The 25,678-nt window shown below is 41.3% G+C and overlaps 2 protein-coding genes across 3 annotated transcripts; both read right to left on the reverse strand.

Moving 5' to 3' along the window:
• Window positions 1-100: 100 nt before the first annotated feature.
• LOC111954845 (mitogen-activated protein kinase 15) lies at window positions 101-15,034 on the reverse strand. 2 transcript variants are annotated; one of them, XM_024134699.2, is made up of 15 exons: window positions 14,936-15,034; window positions 14,521-14,672; window positions 13,228-13,326; window positions 12,924-12,953; window positions 8,277-8,367; window positions 7,440-7,570; window positions 7,095-7,258; window positions 6,732-6,871; window positions 6,514-6,571; window positions 6,022-6,159; window positions 5,453-5,558; window positions 4,882-5,233; window positions 4,636-4,769; window positions 2,858-3,010; window positions 101-2,563 (listed from the first exon to the last, which is right to left on the reverse strand). In XM_024134699.2, the coding sequence occupies exons 2-15, from the start codon at window positions 14,587-14,589 to the stop codon at window positions 2,375-2,377; spliced, it is 1,854 nt and encodes a 617-aa protein (XP_023990467.1). In that variant the 5' UTR covers window positions 14,590-14,672; window positions 14,936-15,034; the 3' UTR covers window positions 101-2,374. The 2 variants fall into 2 exon arrangements, with proteins under 2 accessions (XP_023990467.1, XP_023830519.1); XM_023974751.3 differs by having other exon boundaries at window positions 101-2,569.
• Window positions 15,035-15,740: 706 nt separating this feature from the next.
• On the reverse strand, window positions 15,741-20,383 carry vps28 (VPS28 subunit of ESCRT-I). Its single transcript, XM_023975258.3, has 10 exons — window positions 20,297-20,383; window positions 19,606-19,671; window positions 18,709-18,737; window positions 18,506-18,543; window positions 18,321-18,410; window positions 18,059-18,164; window positions 17,746-17,847; window positions 17,232-17,285; window positions 16,851-16,942; window positions 15,741-16,402 (listed from the first exon to the last, which is right to left on the reverse strand). Exons 2-10 carry the CDS (start codon window positions 19,643-19,645, stop codon window positions 16,282-16,284), a joined length of 672 nt encoding a protein of 223 aa, XP_023831026.1. The 5' UTR covers window positions 19,646-19,671; window positions 20,297-20,383; the 3' UTR covers window positions 15,741-16,281.
• Window positions 20,384-25,678: the final 5,295 nt, after the last annotated feature.

The raw sequence follows: 25,678 nt of genomic DNA on the forward strand, positions 1-25,678 counted from the left end.
ATACGTTTGGGTGTGTCAGAATCAATACCTTATATTGAATTTAGTGGTGTGTACTGTACCATGCATACTTTAACAAATTACATTCACCACTAAGTTTAAAAATAAATAAATAATATTTTTTATTATGAAACCACAGGTTTGCTTTACATACATCCATTGTCAACATTTATTTTGCTGTGCATATTGAATGCACCATTTTGCTATAAAGTATCTTGAATTTGCTTTCAAGGAAATTGTAGATAAAATAGCATTTATACACAACATAAATGTTCTGTTTTACATATGTTCTACACATTTATTGCAAGACAGTTTTGACTCAATATACAGTACAAGACAAAAGTTTGGACACACCTACTCATTCAAGGGTTTACTTTCTTTTTTTTTTCTTACATTGTACAAAAATAGTGAAGACATCAAAACTATGAAATAACACATAAGGAATCATGTAGTAACCAAAAACGTGTTAAACAAATCAAAATATATTTTATATTTGAAATTCTTCAAAGTAGAATTTTGCCTTGATGACAGCTTTGCACACTCTTGGCATTCTCTCAACCAGCTTCATGAGGTAGTCACCTGGAATGCATTTCAATTAACAGGTGTGCCTTGTTAAAAAGTTAACTTGTGGAATTTCTTTCCTTTTTAATGCGTTTGAGCCAATCAGTTGTGTTGTGAGGTAGGGGTATACAGAAGATAGCCCCATTTAGCTGTATCACAACCGGCCATGATTGGGAGTCCCATAGGGCGGCGCACAATTGGCTCAGCGTCGTCCGGGTTTGGCCGGTGTAGGCCGTCATTGTAAATAAGAATTTGTTCTTAACAGACTTGCTTAGTTAAATAAAGGTTAAATATATATATATTTTTAAAGACCAAGTCCATATTATGGCAAGAACAGCTCAAATAAGCAAAGAGAAAAGACAGTCCATTACTTTAAGACATGAAGATCAGTCAATGTGGAACATTTCAAGAACTTTGAACGTTTCTTCAAGTGCAGTCGCAAAAACCATCAAGTGCTATGATGAAACTGGCTCTCATTAGGACAACCACAGGAAAGGAAAACCCAGAGTTACCTCTGATGCAGAAGATAAGTTCATTAGAGTTAACAGCACCTCAGATTACAGCCCAAATAAATGCTTCACAGAGTTGAACAGACACATCTCAATTTCAACTGTTCAGAAGAGACTGTGAATTGCTGCAAAGAAACCACTACTAAAGGACACCAATAATAAGAAGAGACTTGCTTGGGCCAAGAAACACGAGCAATGGACATTAGACCGGTGGAAATCTGTCCTTTGGTCTGATTAGTCCAAATTTCATATTTTTGGTCCATGTCTTTGTGAAACTCAGAGTAGGTGAACGGGTGATCTCTGCATGTGTGGTTCTCACCATGAAGCATGGAGGAGGAGGTGTGATGATGTGGGGGTGCTTTGCTGGTGACACGGTCTATGATTTATTTAGAATTCAAGGCACACAACAGCATGGCTACCACAGCATTCTGCAGAGATATGCCATGCCATCTGGTTTGCACTTAGTTACTATAATTTGTTTTTCAACAGGACAATGACCCAACACACCTCCAGGCTGTGTAAGGGCTATTTGACCAAGAAGGAGAGTGATGGAGTGCTGCATCAGATGACCTGTACTCCACAATCACACAACCTCAACCCAATTGAGATGGTTTGGGATGAGTTGGACCGCAGAGTGAAGGAAAAGCAGCCAACTCGTGCTCAGCATATGCGGGAACTCCTTCAAGACTGTTGAAAAAGGAAAGCATTCTAGGCGAAGTTGGTTGAGAGAATGCCAAGTGCAAAGCTGTCATCAAGGTGGCTACTTTGAAGAATCTCAAATATAAAATATATTTTGATTTGTTTAACACTTTTTTGCTTACTACATGATTCCATATGTGTTATTTCATAGTTGTGATGTCTTCACTATTATTCTACATTGTAGAAAATAGTACAAATAAAGAAAAACCCTTGAATGAGTAGGTGTGTCCAAACTTTTGACTGGTACTGTATATATCTACACTGGTATATCTGCTGTCCTCTAGTATAAAGCATTTCACTGTAAAAACCCTTGCAAATTTAGTTACATTAAGCTAAGGATCTATAGCTCCCATTTCCCATCGACTCATTATTTCACAAAGGAAGTGGGGCTAAGTTGACGGCATTTAATCATTGTCACCTTTACTCTATGGATTTCCATGTCTCCATGGTTACTTCCAATCTGTACTGCTGAACTCCTAACTTTCGTCTCGCAATAATATTTTCCTCCCCAAACATTCCACTAGCCTATATCTCCCTGTTCCCTGTCCCCTTGTCTATTGCCCGTCTGATGTCAGACAGTGTCCCATACATCCAGCATAGTGTGGTGGTTACTGGTGGTGTCGACACCTCATAAGGTTATCCAGCTCTGTCTTGTTGATGGTGCCATAGGCCTGAGAATAGCTGCCCAGTTTGGCACGGGGATCACCGGCAGCCGCCACATTGGCTTTACTCTGGAAAACCTTCTTACTGAACCTGGGAGGAGGTGGCCGTGCCTCTCGTGTCTGAGACTGGGACCGCTGGTTCTTTGTTTAACCCCCAAAAAAGAACCAAATGGAGAGAAAATATGGGTTAGAGGGGGAATATGGGACAAGTCCTTTACATCAAAATTTAGGCTACAATGTAAAAACATATCACAGCCGGCATCTGAGTTCCCTGCTCTCAACAGGTTGATAATGAAACATTGGAAAAGGACACATTACAGAAGATGATTTATGGCATTGACATAAAGTCTTCTCAATAGTGGCAGCAGCAACAGTATATGAGATCATAGAGTATGAGTTTGTTAAAGTAGCAGGGCAATGTCCACTCACCAGGCGTGCAGAGGTGACACATATCCCTGCGGACACAGAGGGCTCGTCTCTGCGGACCAGCGGGTTGTTCTGGGGATGGGAGAGGGTCAGGGAGAAGGAACGGTTGTGGCTGACAGGTGCTGAGCGACCGCGCTGCAGAATCTGCTCCATAGACTAACAGATAGGAAAAGAGATAGAGAGCGCGAGAGAGCAAAAAAGAGAGAGAAATTATTACAGAAAAATATCTCCATGCGTGTATATTTTGCAGTGGACACTCAAAAGAACTTGTTGTGCTGTGTAGTGATCAACACAAAGGCTCATAAATCTACAGTCTCTGTCTGTAATACACACGACTAACATGCTTGTCTATCCAGTAGTCTATATTTGAGACATTCAAGGTGCTAGCTGAAGGTTGCGTCAGTCTGAATGTTTGGAATTGTGTGTAGTTTATTCTCTTCTATTCTGCTATGAACAAGTGACGCTGCAACTAATCACTAAAGGTCCTAGTACGAGGACCGAGGAGAAACTGATGAGTTGCACAAACACGTCACGTACACACATACAGGTAACTTCCAAAATAAAGGAAACACCAACATAGTGTCCTCATAGGGTGTTGGGCCACCACGGACAAGAACAGCTTCAATGCACCATGGCATAGATTCTACAAGTCTCTGGAACTCRATTGGAGGGATGTGACACCATTCTTCCACAAGAAATGTCATAATTTTGTGTTTTGTTGATGGTGGTGGAAAACGCTATCTCAGGCGCCACTCCAGAATTTTCCATAAGTGTTCAATTGGGTTTAGATCTGGTGACTGAGACGGCCATGGCATATGGTTTACATCGTTTTCATGCTCATCAAACCATTCAGTGACCACTCATAATAATTTTTTMGGGGGAAGCTTATATTTTTCCTGTAGCAAGTCTGTAATGGAAATGTGTTTTTTGCATATCCCAACTCCCCCTGAGACACCCGCAGGGAGTGGGATCACGACCAGGGTCACAATTGTCAAGCGCCTCTTGAGCAATTGGGGGTAATTGCCTTGCTCAAGGGCACAGCGGCAGGTTTTCACCTTGTCAGCTCCGGGATTTGAAACAGCAGATTTTTCGGTTACTGGACCAACGCTCTAACCTCGAGGCTATACCTGCCACCCCCGTGCCCTGTGGATGGGGACATTGTCATCCTATAGGGACATAGTCTTGATAGCCAAATGAATGGCCAGCCCAGCATTTTTTTTTTTTTTTTACATGTCCCTAAGCATGATGGGATGTTAATTCCAATGTTAATTTTGGGGCGGCAGGTAGCCTAGTGGTAGGTAGCCTAGTGAGTTGGGCCAGTAACTGAAAGGTTGCTGGATCGAATCCCTGAGCTGACAAGGTAAAAATCTGTCATTCTGCCCCTGAACAAGGCAGTTAACCCACTGTTCTCTGGTAGGCCGTCAATGTAAACAAGAACTTGTTCTTAATTGCCTAGTTAAATAAAATAAAAAAATTGCTTAATTAACTCAGGAAGCACCTGCTTTCAATATACTTTGTAGCCCTCATTTACTCAAATGATACCATTATTTTGGCAGTTACCTGTAGYTATTGTATTACATCATGTATCTCAAGAGGATATAAAATGGGTGATTTATTCTGCAAGTCCAACAATCTTTTTGAATTGTTGTTGATTATTGTTCCCTTGTTGCAGGTTGTATTGTATTTAACGTGATCTGTTACATCTGTTGTAACTAAACTCTTTCCTGGGAACAGAGTTTTTCCTATTACAACTCAGTTTTTCTTATGACAGTGGTACTTACAACAGTGTTGCCGTTAGCGCCCTCTGCTGGCAGTACAGTTACATTTTCATCACTCGTCTGTTGCTCCAATTTCCTGCTGGCAGTACCAGAGCGAAAATAGTGAGGTGGTCCAGCCAGACTTCCTACAAAACCATCTGCATGAGAGAAATAGAAGACAAATACCATGAGAAAGAATGCGCCTGTGTGTATGAAGTGTGAAGGTGTGTGTGAATGTTGGGGACCATATGCGTGTGTTCGTGTACTCACTGGCAACATGTGTGATGGGATTATATGTAGTCTTTCCCATGACGGGGCTGGCTGCAGGGCTGGTCTTCTCCAGGGCCGGCAGGGTAGACACAGGTACTAGGTTGGGTATGGTGATAACTGGACGAGCAGCCTGGTGTTCAGTCTTATCATGAAGGGATTTAACCCGAAGGTCCCCTCCACCATCACCAACCACTGGGACTGGCTCTGGCCCGCCTATGTTCTTTCCATTGGGCCTTTCCTTCCCACGGTCTCCACTGTCACACCCAGACACAGAAACCGGCTCCTCTTTCTTCTTCGGCCTGGGCTGGATATTACATAGCATTCTCCTTGTGGTCCTCTTCTCTAGAATCATCTTTTCCACAGGACAGAGATAAAAGAGGGATACAGAAGACTGATTATAGATACTGTGCCTTTTTTCAGTCGTTAATAAAAATGTCTATTGTCATAATGCCTTGAAAGGAACTTGTTTCAAACTCTATTAGTAACTGTTCAACAATTGGCAGTAATAATCTACCCTAAGCCAACCAAACACGAGACAGGTGTTCATCATCCTGCCTCCCCTCAGTATTACCTTGTACAGTTTGTTGCGGTACTGAACCACCGACAACTGGACATCATCATCCACAGGCAGGATCACGGCATGGTCCAGACCTGGCTCCTTGTCTGGGTTGTGGAATCTCCAGTGAAATTAAGGGGAAAACACAAAGACTATGACATAACACAACACAAATAGAAAATAACAACATTGTTAAATCCAAGACTAGCACTACTCAGTAACATTGTAAAAGCAAAAAACTAACCAACATAGTGCAATACTTTTAACTAGGGCCCAAGTCAAAGGAAGTGCACTATGTAGGGAACAGGGTGCCATTTGGGATGCACCCCAATAACAGAAATGAACGATATTAGCATCATCAAAGGATTCTAGCATTGTGTCATCAAACCAGCTTCCTTGCCCTTTAGGGTCTAGCCTGGGTTACTCTAAACTGCTGATTTAAAAAGGGCGTTATACAATACATTTGACTGGACACGATTGATAACCAGCCTATAGCCTATAAAAGCTTGTATAAAGCACATTGCACTGCATTTTAATGTATGAGATGTGCTGTATAAATAAATTGGATTTGATTTCTACGTTACCTGGAGACGTAGACGTGCTGCAGGGCCTGCTCAGCGGTCAGCCTCTTGTCTGGGTTGAACACCAGCAGGCGACACACCAGGTCTAGGGCATCAGGGGGCACCGACGGCTGCAGAAGGTCCTCTAGAGGCACCTGGGGCCTGGCCACGCAGGCAGACAAATACAGACAGAGTGCAGCACTGGGAATAAATCAAGAGCTTGCAACTATATGGTTCTATCTGCAAAAAGATGATTATGAGATAATTGGCTTTAACGTTCCGAACCCTCATTGGTTTGAATGGTGTTAGCAAATTTTATTGAGCATTCTTTTGAACTTAACAGCATCAATTGAATAGAATACTATATAAGTAGATAACATTGAATAGAACAAGGCAATATCAATAACTAAATTTTGACAAAACTGCAGATAGAACCTTATAGTCTCAAGCTCTCAAAATGTCTAGACACCTTTATATAGACATATTTACTTCTGTAGGACTTCCGCTATGACTTACCTCAGTAGCATCCTCTGAATTACAGAGGCACCATACTCAGATCTGATCGAAAGTACGTCTGAAAACAAAATCACATATCATTACTTAAGTAATGATCAGTTGGTCAGTTAACTTGGTCAGTTAGGGGCATAAAAGCTTGATTCCACCACTAGTGCTCAACAAGCAAATAGCACACTAGCAGTTTTCTGTGAACTGTGCAGCCAGGAATGAATACTCACCCTCTGGGCTAGGGTGTGGAATGGCACTCATGATTTTCTCTATCTGGTTGATGGTGGAGGTTCCTGGGAAAAGGGGCTTCCCAAGCAGCATCTCTCCTAGGATACAACCTATACTCCACATGTCTACACCCTTTGTGTACCTATAGGAGAAATCAAAGTATTTCAGTGATTTTACAGGCACGGACAGGTTTCCTGGCAGGTTTCTGCATGAATACTTACCTTCCCATTGGGTGCATTATTTGATCAGAAACCCAAGTTAACACTAAATCAAGAAAACAATTCACTCTTTCAAAGATGTCTTCAAGCCTGAAGAAGTGGCTCAGTTTATTGAGAAACGTACAGCAGGTCCCAGTGCATGTGTACCTTGAGGAGCCCAGCAGGATCTCAGGAGGTCTGTACCACCGCGTCGCCACATACTCTGTCAGCGCCGGGTTCCCAGCATCCTCCTGGATCTGGTAGAGAGATCTTGCTAAACCGAAGTCACACAGCTTCACAAAGCAATCCGTGTCAAGCAGAATATTGGACGGCTGTGGGAAGAGGAAAGCAAATTCAATAATGTCATCCAAATAGTTTTTCCTCCAGAAGAAACAGAAGAATTGGATAACATCACCCATACTGGTGGCACCAGCACATCTGCAAATGCAATAATGTCACATTCTCAATATGCACACTTCTTAGTACAATGGCAATTTAAACATTCTACTGTACCTTCTGGTCTCTGTGGATGACATTGCCTGAGTGCATGTATTTGGTGGCCTTAAGGAGTTGATGCATGACATAGCGTTTATGGATGTCTTTCAGCAGGTTGCCTTTCTTTATCACCGCATGCAGGTCGGTGTCTGCAACACACAGGTGGTAAAAACAGTAATAACCAACATGAATCATCCAGCATTGAACATACATCCATACCACACTCAGAATAATGGCACCTTTCAATAAAACACTCAATGAATAACAAACCAGACACGTCACGTTTCCCATAAACAATCTGCACACTCCTGCAGTGCCCCAAAATTAGCCAGGGTTGGACAAAGGAGGCATTTTCCATGGTGGGGTGTGCCAGGGAAAACATGTGCCGTGATGTTGGCCCACAGTCAGAGATTAGCCTGCAGAGATCAGAGAGCAGTCCAATGTGTGGACTCAGCAGGCATCTCAGGCAGCCAAGAGGAGAAGAGCCCTCCCCTCTCACACCTCCCTCTGGTGCCAGGTTTAAACTGCTGCATAACCTTGCAGCTTGCCTGCCTGACTGCCTACATTCTTTCTGTGGTTATTTCATAATGGCCGACCCCATCAAATGTATTACAAGGTAGGTGGAAAATAATAAATACAGTGGGAAAGCCCTGAAAATGTATTTTATTGGGTATCAGGGTGATTTTGACCATCAAGAGTCATCGATGCAAGCATCTTGCATGTATATCTGTTATTATTAATAGGCATGTAATATTACATAGCGTGCTACCATTTCACAAATCACCACAATCCTGAAGTCAACCGACAGAAGATTCAAAATGGATGTCAATAGACAATCCACATAAGAGTCCTCACCCATGTATTCAAAGATCAGGTAAATATCGTTGTCATTTTGAGCTCTGATGACGTTCAGCAGTTTGATGATGTTGGCATGATCTCCAAATTCCTGCAGGGAGAAATACATAACTGTTTGAAAAAGACACAAGCACGCACACACAGTCCTCAAAGACCACCGTAAATTAATTAAAACAATGTTATGACCGAACACGCCCCCATTCACATCGAAGGGGCTGTAGTAGAGCGGGTAGAGAGTTTCAAGTTCCTTGGTGTCCACATCACTAACAAATTTTCATGGTCCAAACACACCAAGAAAGTTGTGAAGAGGGCACAACAACACCTTTTCCCCCTCAGGAGACAAAAGATTTGGCATGAGTCCCCAGATCCTCAAAAAGTTCTACAGCTGCACCATCGAGAGCATCCTAACCGGTTGCATCACCGCCTGATATGGCAACTGCTCGGCATCCGACCTTAAGGCGCTTCAGAGGGTAGTGTGGACAGCCCAGTACATCACTGGAGCCAAGCTTCCTGCCTTCCAGGACCTACAGTACCAGTCAAAAGTTTGGACACACCTACTCATTTGAGGGAATTTTCTTTATTTGTACTAATTTCTACATTGTAGAATAATAGTGAAGACATCAAAACTATGAAATACCACAAACGGAATCATGTAGTAACCAAAAAAGTGCAACAAAACAAATTAAACAAACCCTTTGCCTTGATGACAGATTTGCACACATTCTCTCAACCGGCTTTCTATTTATTTTTTATATAACCAGGCAAGTGAGTTAAGAACAAATTCTTATTTACAACGACAGCCTACCCTGGCCAAACCCTAATCCGGACAACGCTGGGCTGGGCCAATTGTGCGCTGCCCTATGGGACTCCCAATCACAGCCAGATGTGATACAGCCTGGAATTTAACCAGGGTCTGTAGTGATGCTTCTAGCAATGAGATGCAGTGCCTTAGACCGCTGCACCACTCGGGAGCCCAAGGGTTCATGAGGGCAGTCACCTGGAATGCATTTCAATTAGCAGGTGCGCCTTGTTGAACATTAATTTGTGGAATTTCTTTCCTTCTTAAAGCGTTTGAGCCAATCAGTTGTGTTGTGACAAGGTAGGGGTGGCATACAGAAGATAGCCCTATTTGGTGAAAGATCAAGTCCATATTATGGCAAGAACAGCTCAAATAAGCAAAGAGAAACAACAGTCCATCATTACTCTAAGACATGAAGGTCAGTCAATCTGCAAAATTTCAAGAACTTTGAACGTTTCTTCAAGTGCAGTCGCAAAAACCATCAATCCCTATGATGAAACTGGCTCTTATGAGGACTGCCACAGGAAAGGAAGACTCAGAGTTACCTCTGCTGCAGAGGACAAGTTCATTAGAGTTAACTGCACCTCAGATTGCAGCCCAAATAAATGCTTCACAGAGTTCAAGCAACAGACACATCTCAACATCAACTGTTCAGAGGAGACTGTGTGAATCAGGCCTTCATGGTCGAATTGCTGCAAAGAAACCTCTACTAAAGGACACCAATAATAAGAAGAGACTTGCTTGGGCCAAGAAACACGAGAAATGGGCATTAGACTGGTGGAAATCTGTCCTTTGGTGATGAGTCCAAATACTTTTTGGGTTACTACATGATTCCATATGTGTTATTTCATAGTTTTGATGTCTTTACTATTATTCTACAATGTAGAAAATAGTAAAAATTAAGAAAAGTCCTTCAATGAGTATGTGTGTCCAAACTTTTGACTGGTATTGTGTATACTAGGTGGTGTCAGAGGAAGGCCTAAAAAAAAATTCTAAGACTCCAGTCACCAAAGTAATAGGCTTTTCTCTCTGCTACCGCACGGCAAGCAGTACCGGAGCGCCACGTCTTGGTCCAAAAGGCTCCTTAACAGCTTCTACCCCCAAGTCATAACTGAACTGAACAACTAACTGCTGAACAATTAAACAAATGGCCACCCGGACTATTTACATAGACCCCCCCCCCCCTTTGTTTTTACACTGCCGCAACTCGCTGTTTATTATCTATGCATAGTCACCTTACTCCTACCTACATGTACAAATGACCTCGATTAATCTGTATTACCGCACATTGACTTGGTACCAGTACCCCTTGTATATAGCCTCATTATTGTTATTTTATTGTGTTACTATTGTTTATGTTTTTTTTAAACTTTAGTTTATTTAGTAAATATTTTCTTAACTCCATTTTCTTAAAACTGCATTTGTTGGTTAAGGGCTTGTAAGTAAGCATTTGATGGTAAAGTCTACACCTGTTGTATTTGGTGCATGTGACAACTAAAATGTGATTTGGTTTGACTACAAAAGGGAGAATCTTCTTAGGGATAGTGACATAACAGTCTAGGTGGTGTTGGAATGGGTCAATGTTGAAATGCTATGTGATGTAAACCATCCAGAGACTGGGGTGCCAGTGTTTCTGTGGGAGATAGTAACAACCTTATTATGGACACTCACACACAGCTTAAGGCCCTGGCCTCTGTTTTCCCTGACTGGAGTGGATGGTGGAGACTGGAGACCGATAAATGCGGACAACACATTGTTTGCTTGTCCCGTGTGACCAGTTTTCTATCCACTTTCATGAGGTCAGAATATATGGTCACCATCTGAATGATTAACTAAGCACCAAAATCACACAGCAAACTTTCTCCAATACTGTTAGTAGTCTCTTTAAATATCCTTAAGAGTCTATTGACGCACCCGTGCATCAATCAAAATAACAAGAGAAAAAAAATCTCCCATCAACATCCATCTGTTTAAGCTAGAACTATATTTTTTTTGCATGGGCTGTGTCTCAATCCACTGCATCCACCTATGTCGGCCTTCTGCATTTTAGGTGGAAGGCAGTAGTGTAAAGTACTTAAGTAGAAATACTTTAAAGTACTACTTAAGTAGTTTTTGGGGGGGTATCGGTACTTTACTATTTATATTTTTGACAACCTTTACTTCACTACATTCCTAATGAAAATAATATACTTTTACTCCATACATTTTCCCTGACACCCAAAAGTACTTGTTCAATTTTGAATGCTTAGCAGGAAGGAAAATGGTCAAATGTATATTTAAAACCCCAAAACCTTTTGACTTTTACTCAAGTACTATTTTACTAGGTGATTTTCACTTTTACTTGAGTCATTTTCTATTAAGGTATCTTTACTTTTACTCAAGTATGACAATTAGGGTACTTTTTCCACCACTGGTATAAGGTGGCCAGGCTACAGCGGTGTTTGTCAGACCACGAGACATTCCGAAAATCGATCTTCTCACTAAAACATCTGTWGTGTTCGAACGGTTTGGCTTAACTAATAATGACCACTCTATGGAAAGATGAGATTCCCATGAACATGGTGGAGTTCTCCGTTTTGCTGTGCGACCCCCACAAGTGTCACGGGACTCGTCTGATAGTTGGGCTACTGAGTGGCGCAGCGGTCTAAGGCACTGCATCTCAGTGCTAGATGCGTCACTACAGACCCTGGTTCGATTCCAGGCTGCATCATAACAGGAGTGTTTGGGAGTCCCATAGGGCGGTGCACAATTGGCCCAGCATCGTCTGGGGTAGGCCGWCATTGTAAATAAGAATTTGTTCTTAAATGACTTGCCTAYATAAATTAAAAAGGTAACCTGGTACTGGTTCTATTTTTTAAATGAAAGTATGGAGGTAGTTTGTGCAAATAAAACAGAAGGCTTAAATATGTGTCRAAAAAACAAAAATGTTTCCTGAGCTTTCTTATATCTCCTTTTTGACTGTTTGTTTTGCCATTTATGAATGTGTTATTCAATGTGCTTCTATGGGCTATAGAAGTAAAGGCCAAATTCTATATTTTGTCAAACCAATTTTTGTATATATTTGTTTTATACCGACAGGGGTCCTAAAAATTCTAAAACAAATAGCTAAATTATCCACCATCTTAAAATAATTCCATATGTTAGTTTACATATGGCACACCCCACCCCCAGACTGAGGCTTCTGCTCATCTATAGAATAACTAAACAGAACTGTCTCTGTCACATTAGCATAGGGAATGATCAGTTTACACATTCATTTAAAAACCATGCCATAAACATTTTAGTGTCCATTTTGTTATCCATAATCTCTCGTGGACAGACTATGTTTACGTGAGATTTTTGGTTCTAGCTTGCCCATGTTATTCACAACTTTAGATACACCAGTTCAACACTTGGCAGGGTCTAATCAGCATCAGGGACTCTTCCTGAAGAGCAGGAGCCATCTGGTGTTTACATTACGGTATGCAAGCACGGCCCCAGTTTCCACAGCAACAGGACCATTCCACTCTGGCTATGGAGCTGGCTGCAGGCTGCGCTTGTGCTCCATTCAAACAAAACTCACTTCAACTTTCCAATTGTGGTTAATGTAACCGGTGTGAAATGGCTAGCTAATTAGCGGTGCGCGCTATTAGCGTTTCAATCGGTGACATCACTTGCTCTGAGACCTTGAAGTAGTTGTTTCCCTTGCTCTGCAAAGGCCATGGCTTTTGCAGAGCGATAGATAACGATGCTTTGTGGGAGGCAGTTGTTGATGTGTTCAGATGGTCCCTGGTTCGAGCCCAGGTTGGGGAAAGGAGAGGGACGTAAGCAACACTGTTACACTAACTGATATAGGTATTCATTCTTACCTGAAGAAACATTATTTCTCTGAATGTCCGCTGTTGAGAAAAAAACATTGTGACAAGTCAATCTTAACTGACAATCTATTTAATCATTAACAACAAAAATAATACAAAGCTGTTTGAGAACCCCTGGCTGTTACAGTATTTTCATAAAATTATAATTAGATATAGTCAAGGTTGTTGAACAGAGTCTTCTTTGGTATGCTCCAGAAACCTGCACAACATATACAGTATTAAGGTTATACCTCTGTAGCTACACCTAGTTAGTGGCAGACAATGTCAATGACCAATATCATCATGTATCACAAACCTGGGCATCAGTCCTATTCCTGAAGGCATCAAATATTTTCTTAACAGCCACAACTTCTCCTGTCTGCCTGTCCACAGCCTTCCATACAATCCCATATGCCTGGACACAGATACAGAAATATAAAACTGTTAGTGAATCATTATAAGGATTAAAGGTCAAACAAACTGCCACAAGACTGCAGTTYAGCCCTAAGAGAAACTAAAATCACAATATGAAAACAGACAGTGAAGTAGAGTGGAGAGTAAGGAAAGACAAAACGTTCTAGAGAGAGATTACTAAGCACTTTTAGAGTAAGCGGCACATCGAGGAGAGGTGACTGGTTATGACAATGGGTCCCCCGACAGACAGCCCATTGCTGAGCTGAGAGAACACATGATCAGGTTCACTAGACACTGGTCCCTCTGTGGCCAGTCCCACCTGGCGTCAATGACATCCTGCTTAACAAGCAAAGCAAGGCTTACTTTAATATTGTCAGATGGAACGAAAACTGGGGAAATAGGGGTTGTCAAGGGAGACTTTCTTACATGTTTTTGACAAATTACTATCTTGGAACTTATGATGGTATTCTTGGTATTGTAACCTAGGAATAGTGCCCAAACACACATTATTTTCTTGGGTAAAATTAAACTTTAGTTAACTGTTAACAAGTGTAATATGACCATTGGCCTCCCCTCAAGGGAAGATTAGTTAGCATCTGTATGATGTATCTACATGACTCAACAGTGTCCCAGGTTTACCATCTGGCACTATACAGTTCAGAGATAGATCTAGCCTCTCGGATGCTTATAACACATGGGGAGAGACTCTCTTAGTTTGTCAAAGGGAATGAAGGCAGGGATTCCATTATTCTATGTCTATGTCAGGGGGAAAACAAAACAAAAGCTTTGGACTCTGAAGTCACTGATTTTTCTAATTTCCCTAGTATCAAAGTCTACTGATCTGGCTGAAAGAAACAGCTTGTTCTGAAAAAGTAGACAATCCTCTAGCTTATGACATCATTATTCAAAGGAACATTAATTCTGGGGAATTGTAAGATTTTTTCTTAAAGGAAAGACTGGGGAGGAAAAAGTGAAATGTAGCAATGTGTGCAATTGAAAGTCATTTTTTTGATTATTCATTTAAAATACATTTTATAAAAGCGACAGAAAACGTACACAACTACTTGCTTTTTGTATATACTATTATTGTTTGACAGCAGTGTGCAATACAGCTGTCATTCATAAATTCGACCTTCTTCCCAACAAATAACTTTTCACAGAACTATAAAAACCGGAGACAGCRTAAATTACTTACCCCCTTTCCAAGTCTTCTTTGTATTTCATATTTCATGGAAATATGATCCTCCACCTCTGTGACGTTCATCCTTAGTCTTTGTTTAGATAACTCTATGCAATGTTTCTCATTCCTTAATTACAATGTAACAGTCTCAGCCCCAAGTTGAAATTCTGCAAAGAAACGTTTGATCATGAACGTTCTGAAAACATGTGATTCAAGGTATCAACTTCTTGGAGCTGGAATCTTCATACCCTTTCGTTTGAATGAGTTAAATATAAAACACGTGATTTTAGCTAGCTATGTTGTTTAGCAGCCAGCAGCATGCAAGCTAGCCCCTTTGAACTTCTGAGCTAATGTTGAATGGTTACTGCTCAAGTACAGTCGTTGCCCACCGACACATTCATTCACAAATATATCCCTAAAATAAAATTACCCATGGTGTTCTTTGAAAGCACTGAAAAGGTCCGGTTCAAGGATGTCAGCGACAGCGGTTTGCTGCTGAACAGAAAAAAAGCATATCGGCTTCTTTTTGTAATTGTTTGTTGTCCTGGAGACGCATCTTTGCTGCTGAARCCGTTCCCGACCGCTTTTAAAGGAGCCGTATTCTTTCTTTTCTGAACCGAAAGTCTCATCAATATGTCCAAGATACAAAGCAAAATGTGCAATGAATAACCATAGAATTCACACATAAATGTTAAAACATGATAAAAGGCGGACACCAAAGTTGGAGGTAGATTTTTTATTTTTATTTCTAAAAAAGATGTTACATGCTTTTTTAAATTCAAAGTTGCATTATTTACAATGATAAATCTTAATAAATATGCTCTCCCTAATTAAAATTGAGGGGTGAAACACATTTAGTCAGCATCCCAAAATGAAGAGGGAATTCTATGAATCCACCGGTCTCCATTGCCCACCTGATGTGGCCAAACCCTCACATCTAAAGAAAAGCTTAATTATGCACATTAACTGAAGTAGTAGTACTACTATAATATTTTACTSAAATCAAATGAGAAACACAAAGCCATAGACAACAGCCACAATTCCAGAGTGTTTCAACATAATCATCAATAAGGGTGCATTACATACAACTCATAACTATTTGAAGGCCCACCAAGTTAACCTAACCATCTGTTACAACTGGAGTTAAAGTAATAACCTCTACACAAGTTATTGGACTGTCTCGGAGTGCAGATGGGGAACAGCAATATACTGGATTTCACCCCAAAATTGCAGTTTGTTCTTTTCTAAATGTTATTTCCATCACTTGTCAAGGGATTCTCCATCCCTTATCAAGCCAACCAAACGTCGTCTTAAACCACCCCAGGTCACTTTTTACATGTTTTACATCTCGTCTTCAGCTAAAGTGACTTATAAAAGGGATCAGACTCACTGGGCCTTGTGTTGATATGTCAAACCCAGTAGTAAACATGGTTCTACGTAGATTCAAGAATGCAGGCTGATACAAGCAGCCTTAACACAGTACAGTCACTCAGGCTGGAGAACAACAACTCAACAAGGCATCCAACTGAACAGGAAGACCACCCCACTAGGCAAGGCCACAGCACTGGATGCTGCCAAGAGTCTAGGTTAGAGTTCAAAGGAGAAGACAGACAGATAGATACTGTACCAAAGATGGGAGGAAAAAAATATACTATTCAATGGAATAATACAAAGCACAAACAGGGGTGATGACTTCGGAGACGTGTAGAGGAGAGGAGGAAGGGGTCGTACAATGATATAAGAAAGGTGACAACAGTCCTGGATGATGTGGGTAGATTAGGAGGAGTGTAAGAAGCGGTTGAAGGCATTGTAGGCTGACTCCAGGTCAAACAGCATCTGGCGAACCTGGGAGTCGTCCAGCTCATCAGAGGCTGACATGCTGCTGAGAGTGGTCAACCTACAGAGGAGAACAAGCAACTCTTTACCTTCTGAATTACTATACTATTTTTATTTAKCTAGGCAAGTCTGTTAAGAACAAATTCTTATTTACAATGACGGCCTACCCCGGCCAAACCCTAATCTGGACGGGCCAATTGTGCACCGCCTTATGGGACTCCCAATCGCGGCCGGTTGTGATGCAGCCTGGAATCGAACCAGGGTCTGTAGTCACACCTCTAGCACTGAGATGCAGTGCCTTAGACCGCTGCGCCACTCGGTGTTAGTGTTAAGCCTACTTCATCATTCTTAGACAACAAGAGCCGGTTTCKCGAACACAGATTAAGCCTAGTCTAAAGAGCATGGTCAATGAGGATTCTCCATTGAATGTGCTACTTAGCCTAAGACTAGGCTTAACCTGTGTCCGGAAAACCAGCCCCTCAATGTGTGTAAATGAGGTACATCTTTACCAGAGGCTGACTTTGTCCTTGGCCTCATTGTCTGGGGGCATGTTGCTCATTCTGTTCATGGTCTCCATCAGCTCTCTCAGGTCTGGTTGGATCTGAACAATTCAAACCAATTAATCAGTCAGTCAATCAAACATAGGGCCTGGTGTAGTTCCTAACCACTTTACCTGACAAGTTATACAGCTGCGTTTACACAGGCAGCCCAATTCTGATCTTTTGCCCAATTATTGGTCTTTTGACCAATCAGATCTTTTGCCAATAAATGTGCAAAATATCAAAATTGGGCTATGTAGCCTATAAATAGGGACACTGAGGTTTTCCCAGCCCTAATTATAGGTGATATGTTAATGTTCATTGTCATTTGTCTCAGTCCGATCTATTTACCTCATCCATGGCCCGGATCTCCAGACGTAGCTTGTCCATCACAGTGATAAAGAGCTGGGGATAAGAGAGGAGAAACAGAGACAGAGGGCAATAATGTTTGACTGACTATTTCACCATCTGTCAGTAACCTGAGATTTACTGCAGCACAAGCATACTCTTTAAAATGTGTGGTCCAATCAGTCCGAGCTTATCAACGAGTGAGCGTTATATGTCCTATGATGCCAGTATATCAAGTTGTTCCTCTCTGTTCAGCGGCCCTGTTGGATATTGGCAGGATTGATGTGGGATGCAATTTGCTGTGGCACTTAAGGGCGCACCAACACAGTGTTCTGGGACGAGCCAGAGAATGATTCAAATTAAGAAAATGACTTAATGCTGAAACAGAATGCACTTTATTATTCAATCTATATGGGGCTGTAAAAGGCTTCAATGTTGGCCAAAGGCCCAAAGTGAACACTGGGATTGAAATCACTCTGTCAGTGTTTAATGTCATGGGCATGGCGAAGAGACCTACCGATACGATATCTGCAATGCAGCGATTCAGGTTGCCCTTGTCATCCTTGATGGTGATTGGTCGATCCTCCTTGATTCTCTCCATAGCTAGCGGGCAGTCAAGCTAACATAAAAGAGAAGGTAGAGGAGAACAACATATGGCATAACCCAATTTACTCATATTCAGATATTGTTCTATTGTTCAGCAGCCCGCAGAGTTGCCTAAAGCACTTATACATCTGGGATCAGCCACTATGTGTTACATTGAGTGGATTACATCTTCTATCTGCAAGACCGGCACTCTACTCAAAGCAGTGTGACTGATATAAACTCACTCTGTACTTCCTGCAGAAGTCATCGATAGAACCCACGTCAGATCCCTGGACCTGTTTGAAAGCAGCCTTGTATTGCACCAGCAACCTGGAGCAAGCAGCCGTGTACCTGACAGAAACACACAGTAATCACTCTCATAACAGATTTTCAAACTCCAATGTTGAAACAACCTCATACATATACAGACAATATTTTTTAACACACACACCTTTATTTACAGTCCATAACACATACGTACACAACCAGTGAAGAGTGTAAACTCACTCATTAGGGGTCACACAGTCTTTGATGTAAGCTTTCTCCAGGGCCTGAAGTGTCTTCACCACAGCAAACAGCTCTGCCATGTTGTCAAACCTTGATTAATACAAGCACAATGCTCAATGTTAACATTTAACCTACATGGATTGTGAATAGCTTATATTATTAATTTACAGTCAATGTTCACTTACTTCTCTCGTTCTCTTGCATTCTTGTACAATTTTACTTCCTAAAAAAACAGAAAACAGTATTATTTTTTCTTTCTGATAAAATGCAGGTACAAAAAGCAGGTAACAGCAGGAAACTCAAAGCCAAATTAAATATCTAAAAGAGCTCCACCAAATATGTCACAAGAAGCAATTATGCAAACCCTACAAAACTCCACGCCACTTACCTCATACAATTCAGGTTTATTGGCAGGAGCTATAATGAAGAGAAATATACAAGTATAACAGTCACAGATGCTTTATAAGACGAGCAAATTTCTGATGATCATGTCTATAAAGTGCATATTTTATTTTAACCTTTATTTAACTGCAGAACAAATTCTTATTTACAATGACGGCCTAGGAACAGTGACTGCCTTGTTCAGGAGCAGAACGACATATTTTTACCTTGTCAGCTCCGGGATTCGATCTAGCAACCCTTCGGTGACAGGCCCAACGCTCTAACCACTAGGCTACCTGCCGCCCCATCTGTGACTGTTTCAAGGCAAACTTAAAAGTTCCAATGCAGCAGTTTTTCTCTCAATATCAAATAATTTATGGGTAACAATTATGTACCTTATCGTGATTGCTTTCAATTAAAATGCTAACAAAAAATATAGCTTCTTAACAAAGAGCAATTTCTCAAGCAATAATTGTGCTAGGACTGTCTGGGTGTGGTCTGAGTGGGGAGGCAAAAACAGAAAATGTGTTGTTATTGGCAGAGTTTGGGAACTATTTCTTATTAGTCTATTAACTAATTTACTGGCCAAAACTCTATCCCACCAAAATAGGCAGAAATGTCAGGTATTTTCAAACAGCTCTTACACTAACAGAGTATTATCATCATTTTCACAATTTCACAGTATTATTAACCTCAGTGTGGATATATAAAACACAGGAAAATTGTGTTTCTGACTAGGCCTTCAATATATAATAATATATGCCATTTCACAGACACTTTTATCCAAAGCGACTAAGTCATGCGTGCATACATTTTACGTATGGGTGGTCCCAGGAATCGAACACAATACTCTGCCATTGCAAGCGCCATGCTCTACCAACTGAGCTACAAAGGACCAACTTACCTCCTCCCATACCTCCCGTGACAGGTATTCCGTGAAACATGGTGAATGCTGCTCTCACAATTTGATCTATTGAAAGTAATACATGTTAACACAAATCTATTTCAAATTCTTCAGCTACAGTATAAACAGTGTTGACAGCTAGGAAGGTTAGACAAACCAATAGCTAAGAGTTGGAGGATGACATCAGTAAGTGAACAACCGCCAATTAAAATACATATCAAAGTAAATTAATTGACTAAACTGTGGCTGTAACGTTACAGATCTGTCATGTTAGCTAGCTAGCTACTGTCACTATAGRAAGAGAGAAGAAAAGCAGGAAGAAGACCTCTCTTGGATTGCAAACACGTAATGTAGCTTAGCTAGCTAACTACATGTTGCTAAATTAGTGGTGAATTCATCTCATTACAGATATTGGCAAGGGCCATGACAAGATAAATAGATATCAACAACAACATTCAAAAGTGATGAGATCCTGTATGAAAAATAAACTAGCTAAATAGCTAACGTTAGCTAGTTAGCGTTTCCTTTGTGATTTATTTAGCCTAAAGAAACACTTAAGGACACATTATATTGGATGGATAAGTGAGGACAATTCGCGGTATCGCTGGTACGGCGATTCAAATTGTATACACATGTTATCCGACCAATATCTGAATAACAAATCAACATTTGCTAGGAATATTCCACTCACCCTCTTGGCAAATTGAAGTGACATCAGTGTAAACCGTTCACGGTCTATGGTGTAAACACACCCCTCGCGAAACCAAAGGACCCACAGACGTCAAAACATAAGGTGCCCTTCTGTGCCTCACTMAAATTCATATAATTTGAAATAAGTATTAAAATACAAACAAGATCATAAAGTGAGTGAGTGGAGTTTTATAAGAACTATCTGGCGCYCGAGACAAAAATAGTATTGCATTTGCTAGGTGAAAAAGCAAATTGGAAAAAKAATTAAAAACTCCCCCCATACCTCTACAGAGTCTCTCTGATATACTAACTAAAGCTGGTATATGTTTTGACAAATGTCGTGGGTGAAGTTCCTGTTTCATTAGTCTTTATTTTGTCACCCAAAGCAAACGGGGATTTCAATGCAAATCGAAGAAGGCTGGCTTCCAAACGTATTATTCATTAGTGTATGCAAGCCTGTCCTTTCTTACCACGTAAATCTCCAAAGCATCATCTCAGACTTCAACACAGGAGGAGTGTGGGGTTTGGCTGGACACTGTAGACATCAAAGGAAAGGCAAAAAAAGGTACTGTACCTTGGAAAACTTCTGTCCCATTACTCTTTGACTGGCTCAGAACCAATGTCTAACAAGGGATCCAGCTTTTGTCAAATTAGTGTCCATATTTTTTGGGGCACTTAAGTAACCCTAATCCTTTGCCTAACCTTAACCTAATACTCCTAACCTGCTATGTTACTTCTCCTAACCTGCTACAAATCTGACCTTAATTTGACAAAAGCTGGATCCCTTCTAGCCATGACCCAGTCAAAGTGCTCAAAGTGAATGTTATGTCATGAAAACAAGATACTCCATTACTATGATTCTTTATCGTAATTAAAAAGATAATGGACGCTAGTGCCCAAAAGCCTGTGTTAGCATGGGCAGCGCCATTGAGGACTTTCATAATTTTGAAGTAGTCAACTGGGTGGGACTTCCAATGGGTTAAAAGGATCACATAATTCCGTCCAGATCACCAGGAGGGATCAGCCAATGAATTATACGTGTTATCAAACATTCCATAACTGCAGGTGGCAGTAAAATCGCCAACCTTGACTTTATACCTGTTCAAACAACACATTTCAGGTGGCAGTATGAACCCTTTCAGTTTGTTTACCAACTGATAGTAAAGGGGTGGATCAGCTTTAATATTGCGGATAGATTGTTGCTTCCATCAATGTAATTGTCTGCATCATTTCCAATCACCCATATATTTTTGGGGTAATTATACACACACACACACACACACACATACATACATACATACATACGTATGTGTGTATGTATGTATATATACACACCTATATATATATATATATATATATACACACACACACATATATATATGTGTTTATATGTATATATATGTATACACACATACATATACGTATATATACATGTATATGCATATATACACACACACATATATATATACACATATAAATACACATATATATGTGTGTGTGTATATACAGTGTGGAGAACAAGTATTTGATACACTGCCYATTTTGCAGGTTTTCCTACTTACAAAGCATGTAGAGGTCTGTCATTTTTATCATAGGTACACTTCAACTGTGAGAGACGGAATCAAAAATCCAGAAAATCACATTATGATTTTTAAGTAATTCATTAAGCATTTTATTGCATGACATAAGTATTTGATACCTACCAACCAGTAGGAATTCCGGCTCTCACAGACCTGTTAGTTTTTCTTTAAGAAGCCCTCCTGTTCTCCACTCATTACCTGTATTAACTGCACCTGTTTGAACTCGTTACCTGTATAAAAGACACCTGTCCACACACTCAATCAAACAGACTCCAACCTCTCCACAATGGCCAAGACCAGAGAGCTGTGTAAGGACATCAGGATAAAATGTTAGACCTGCACAAGGCTGGGATGGGCTACAGGACAATAGGCAAGCAGCTTGGTGAGAAGGCAACAACTGTTGGTGCAATTATTAGAAAATGGAAGAAGTTCAAGATGACGGTCAATCACCCTCGGTCTGGGGCTCCAGCAAGATCTCACCTCGTGGGGAAACAATGATCATGAGGAAGGTGAGGGATCAGCCCAGAACTATGACCTGAAGAGAGCTGGGACCACAGTCTCAAAGAAAACCATTAGTAACACACTACGCTGTCATGGATTAAAATCCTGCAGCGCACGCAAGGTCCCCCTGCTCAAGCCAGCGCATGTCTAGGCCCGTCTGAAGTTTGCCAATGACCATCTGGATGATCCAGAGAGGAATGGGAGAAGGTCATGTGGGCTGATGAGACAAAAATAGAGCCTTTTGATCTAAACTCCACTCGCCGTGTTTGGAGGAAGAAGAAGGATGAGTACAACCCCAAGAACACCATCCCAACCGTGAAGCATGGAGGTGAAACATCATTCTTTGGGGATGCTTTTCTGCAAAGGGGACAGGACGACTGCACCGTATTGAGGGGAGGATGGATGGGGCCATGTATCGCGAGATCTTGGCAACAACCTCCTTCCCTCAGTAAGAGCATTGAAGATGGGTCGTGGCTGGGTCTTCCAGCATGACAACGACCCGAAACACACAGCCAGGGCAACTAAGGAGTGGCTCCGTAAGAAGCATCTCAAGGTCCTGGAGTGGCCTAGCCAGTCTCCAGACCTGAACCCAATAGAAAATCCTGGAGGGAGCTGAAAGTCCGTATTGCCCAGCGACAGCCCCGAAACCTGAAGGATCTGGAGAAGGTCTGTATGGAGGAGTGGGCCAAAACCCTGCTGCAGTGTGTGTGCAAACCTGGTCAAGAACACAGGAAACGTATGATCTCTGTAATTGCAAACAAAGGTTTCTGTACCAAATATTAAGTTCTGCTTTTCTGATGTATCAAATACTTATGTCATGCAATAAAATGCAAATTAATTACTTAAAAATCATACAATATGATTTTCTGGATTTTTGTTTTAGATTCCGTCTCTCACAGTTGAAGTGTACCTATGATAAATATTACAGACCTCTACATGCTTTGTAAGTAGGAAAACCTGCAAAATCGGCAGTGTATCAAATACTTGTTCTCCCCACTGTATATATATATATACACACATGCATAAGCATTCATACATATACACACATATATATACACATATATATATTTTCACATATATACATACATATACACACTTTTTTTAATATACCTTTATTATTCCTTGCAAACCCTCCTCCAATTGGAGTAAACTAATAAACAATAACACTTAGGCTTCTACCTTCAGTTTATACATCTTATAGACATTTTACAGACACAATCTATTTTACAATAGTTATATTTTGTTTGTTTTTAGTCCTTCCTCTATTTCTCATGTCCATCCAGTTTGATTTCTATTTGTAACTGTGCTAATTCACCAAATTTCTGAACCTATATACATTTTACAGACCCCATATGTTTTACATTTGTTATCTTGTTATTAGTCCCACCCTTCGACTCCATTCAACCCCTCCCATCTATCTCTTAACACCATCCATTTTGGATGTCTATTTGCCATATATATTTTTATTTTATTTCACCTTTATTTAACCAGGTAGGCTAGTTGACAACAAGTTCTCATTTACAACTGCGACCTGGCCAAGATAAAGCATAGCAGTGTGAACAGACAACAACACAGAGTTACACATGGAGTAAACAATAAACAAGTCAATCACACAGTAGGGGGGAAAAAATTAGTCTATATACATTGTGTGCAAAAGGCATGAGGAGGTAGGCAATAAATAGGCCATTGGAGCGAATAATTACAATTTAGCAGATTAACACTGGAGTGATAAATCATCAGATGATCATGTGCAAGTAGATATACTGGTGTGCAAAAGAGCAAAAAAGTAAATAAATAAAAACAGTAAGGGGATGAGGTAGGTAAATTGGGTGGGCTGTTTACAGATGGACTATGTACAGCTGCAGCGATCGGTTAGCTGCTCAGATAGCAGATGTTTAAAGTTGGTGAGGGAAATAAAAGTCTCCAACTTCAGAGATTTTTGCAATTCGTTCCAGTCACAGGCAGCAGAGAACTGGAAGGAAAGGCGGCCAAATGAGGTGTTGGCTTTTGGGATGACCAGTGAGATATACCTGCTGGAGCGCGTGCTACGGGTGGGTGTTGTTATCGTGACCAGTGAACTGAGATAAGGCGGAGCTTTACCTAGCATGGACTTATAGATGACCTGGAGCCAGTGGGTCTGGCGACGAATATGTAGCGAGGGCCAGCCGACTAGAGCATACAGGTCGCAGTGGTGGGTGGTATAAGGTGTTTTAGTAACAAAACGGATGGCACTATGATAAACTGCATCTAGTTTGCTGAGTAGAGTATTGGAAGCTATTTTGTAGATGACATCGCCGAAGTCGAGGATCGGTAGGATAGTCAGTTATACTAGGGTAAGTTTGGCGGCGTGAGTGAAGAAGGCTTTGTTGCGAAATAGAAAGCCGATTCTTGATTTGATTTTGGATTGGAGATGTTTAATATGAGTCTGGAAGGAGAGTTTACAGTCTAGCCAGACACCTAGGTATTTATAGATGTCCACATATTCTAGGTCGGAACCGTCCAGGGTGGTGATGCTAGTCGGGCGGGCGGGTCCAGGCAGCGAACGGTTGAAAAGCATGCATTTGGTTTTACTAGCGTTTAAGAGCAGTTGGAGGCCACGGAAGGAGTGTTGTAMGGCATTGAAGCTCGTTTGGAGGTTAGATAGCACAGTGTCCAAGGAAGGGCCAGAAGTATACAGAATGGTGTCGTCTGCGTAGAGGTGGATCAGGGAATCGCTCGCACCAAGAGCAACATCATTGATATATACAGAGAAAAGAGTCGGCCCGAGAATTGAACCCTGTGGTACCCCCATAGAGACTGCCAGAGGACCGGACAACATGCCCTCCGATTTGACACACTGAACTCTGTCTGCGAAGTAGTTGGTGAACCAGGCAAGGCAGTCATCAGGAAAACCGAGGCTACTGAGTCTGCCGATAAGAATATGGTTATTGACAGAGTCGAAAGCCTTGGCCAGGTCGATMAAGATGGCTGCACATTACTGTCTTTTATCGATGGCGGTTATGATATCATTTAGTACCTTGAGCGTAGCTGAGCTGCACCCGTGACCGGCTCGGAAACCGGATTGCACAGCGGAGAAGGTACGGTGGGATTCGAGATGGTCAGTGATCTGTTTATTAACTTGGCTTTCGAAGACCTTAGATAGGCAGGGCAGGATGGATATAGGTCTGTAACAGTTTGGGTCCAGGGTGTCCCCCTTTGAAGAGGGGGATGACCGCAGCAGCTTTCCAATCCTTGGGGATCTCAGACGATATGAAAGAGAGGTTGAACAGGCTGGTAATAGGGGTTGCGACAATGGCGGCGGA

The sequence above is a fragment of the Salvelinus sp. IW2-2015 genome, linkage group LG30 (genome assembly GCF_002910315.2).
Source record: "Salvelinus sp. IW2-2015 linkage group LG30, ASM291031v2, whole genome shotgun sequence".
NCBI lineage: Eukaryota > Metazoa > Chordata > Actinopteri > Salmoniformes > Salmonidae > Salvelinus > Salvelinus sp. IW2-2015.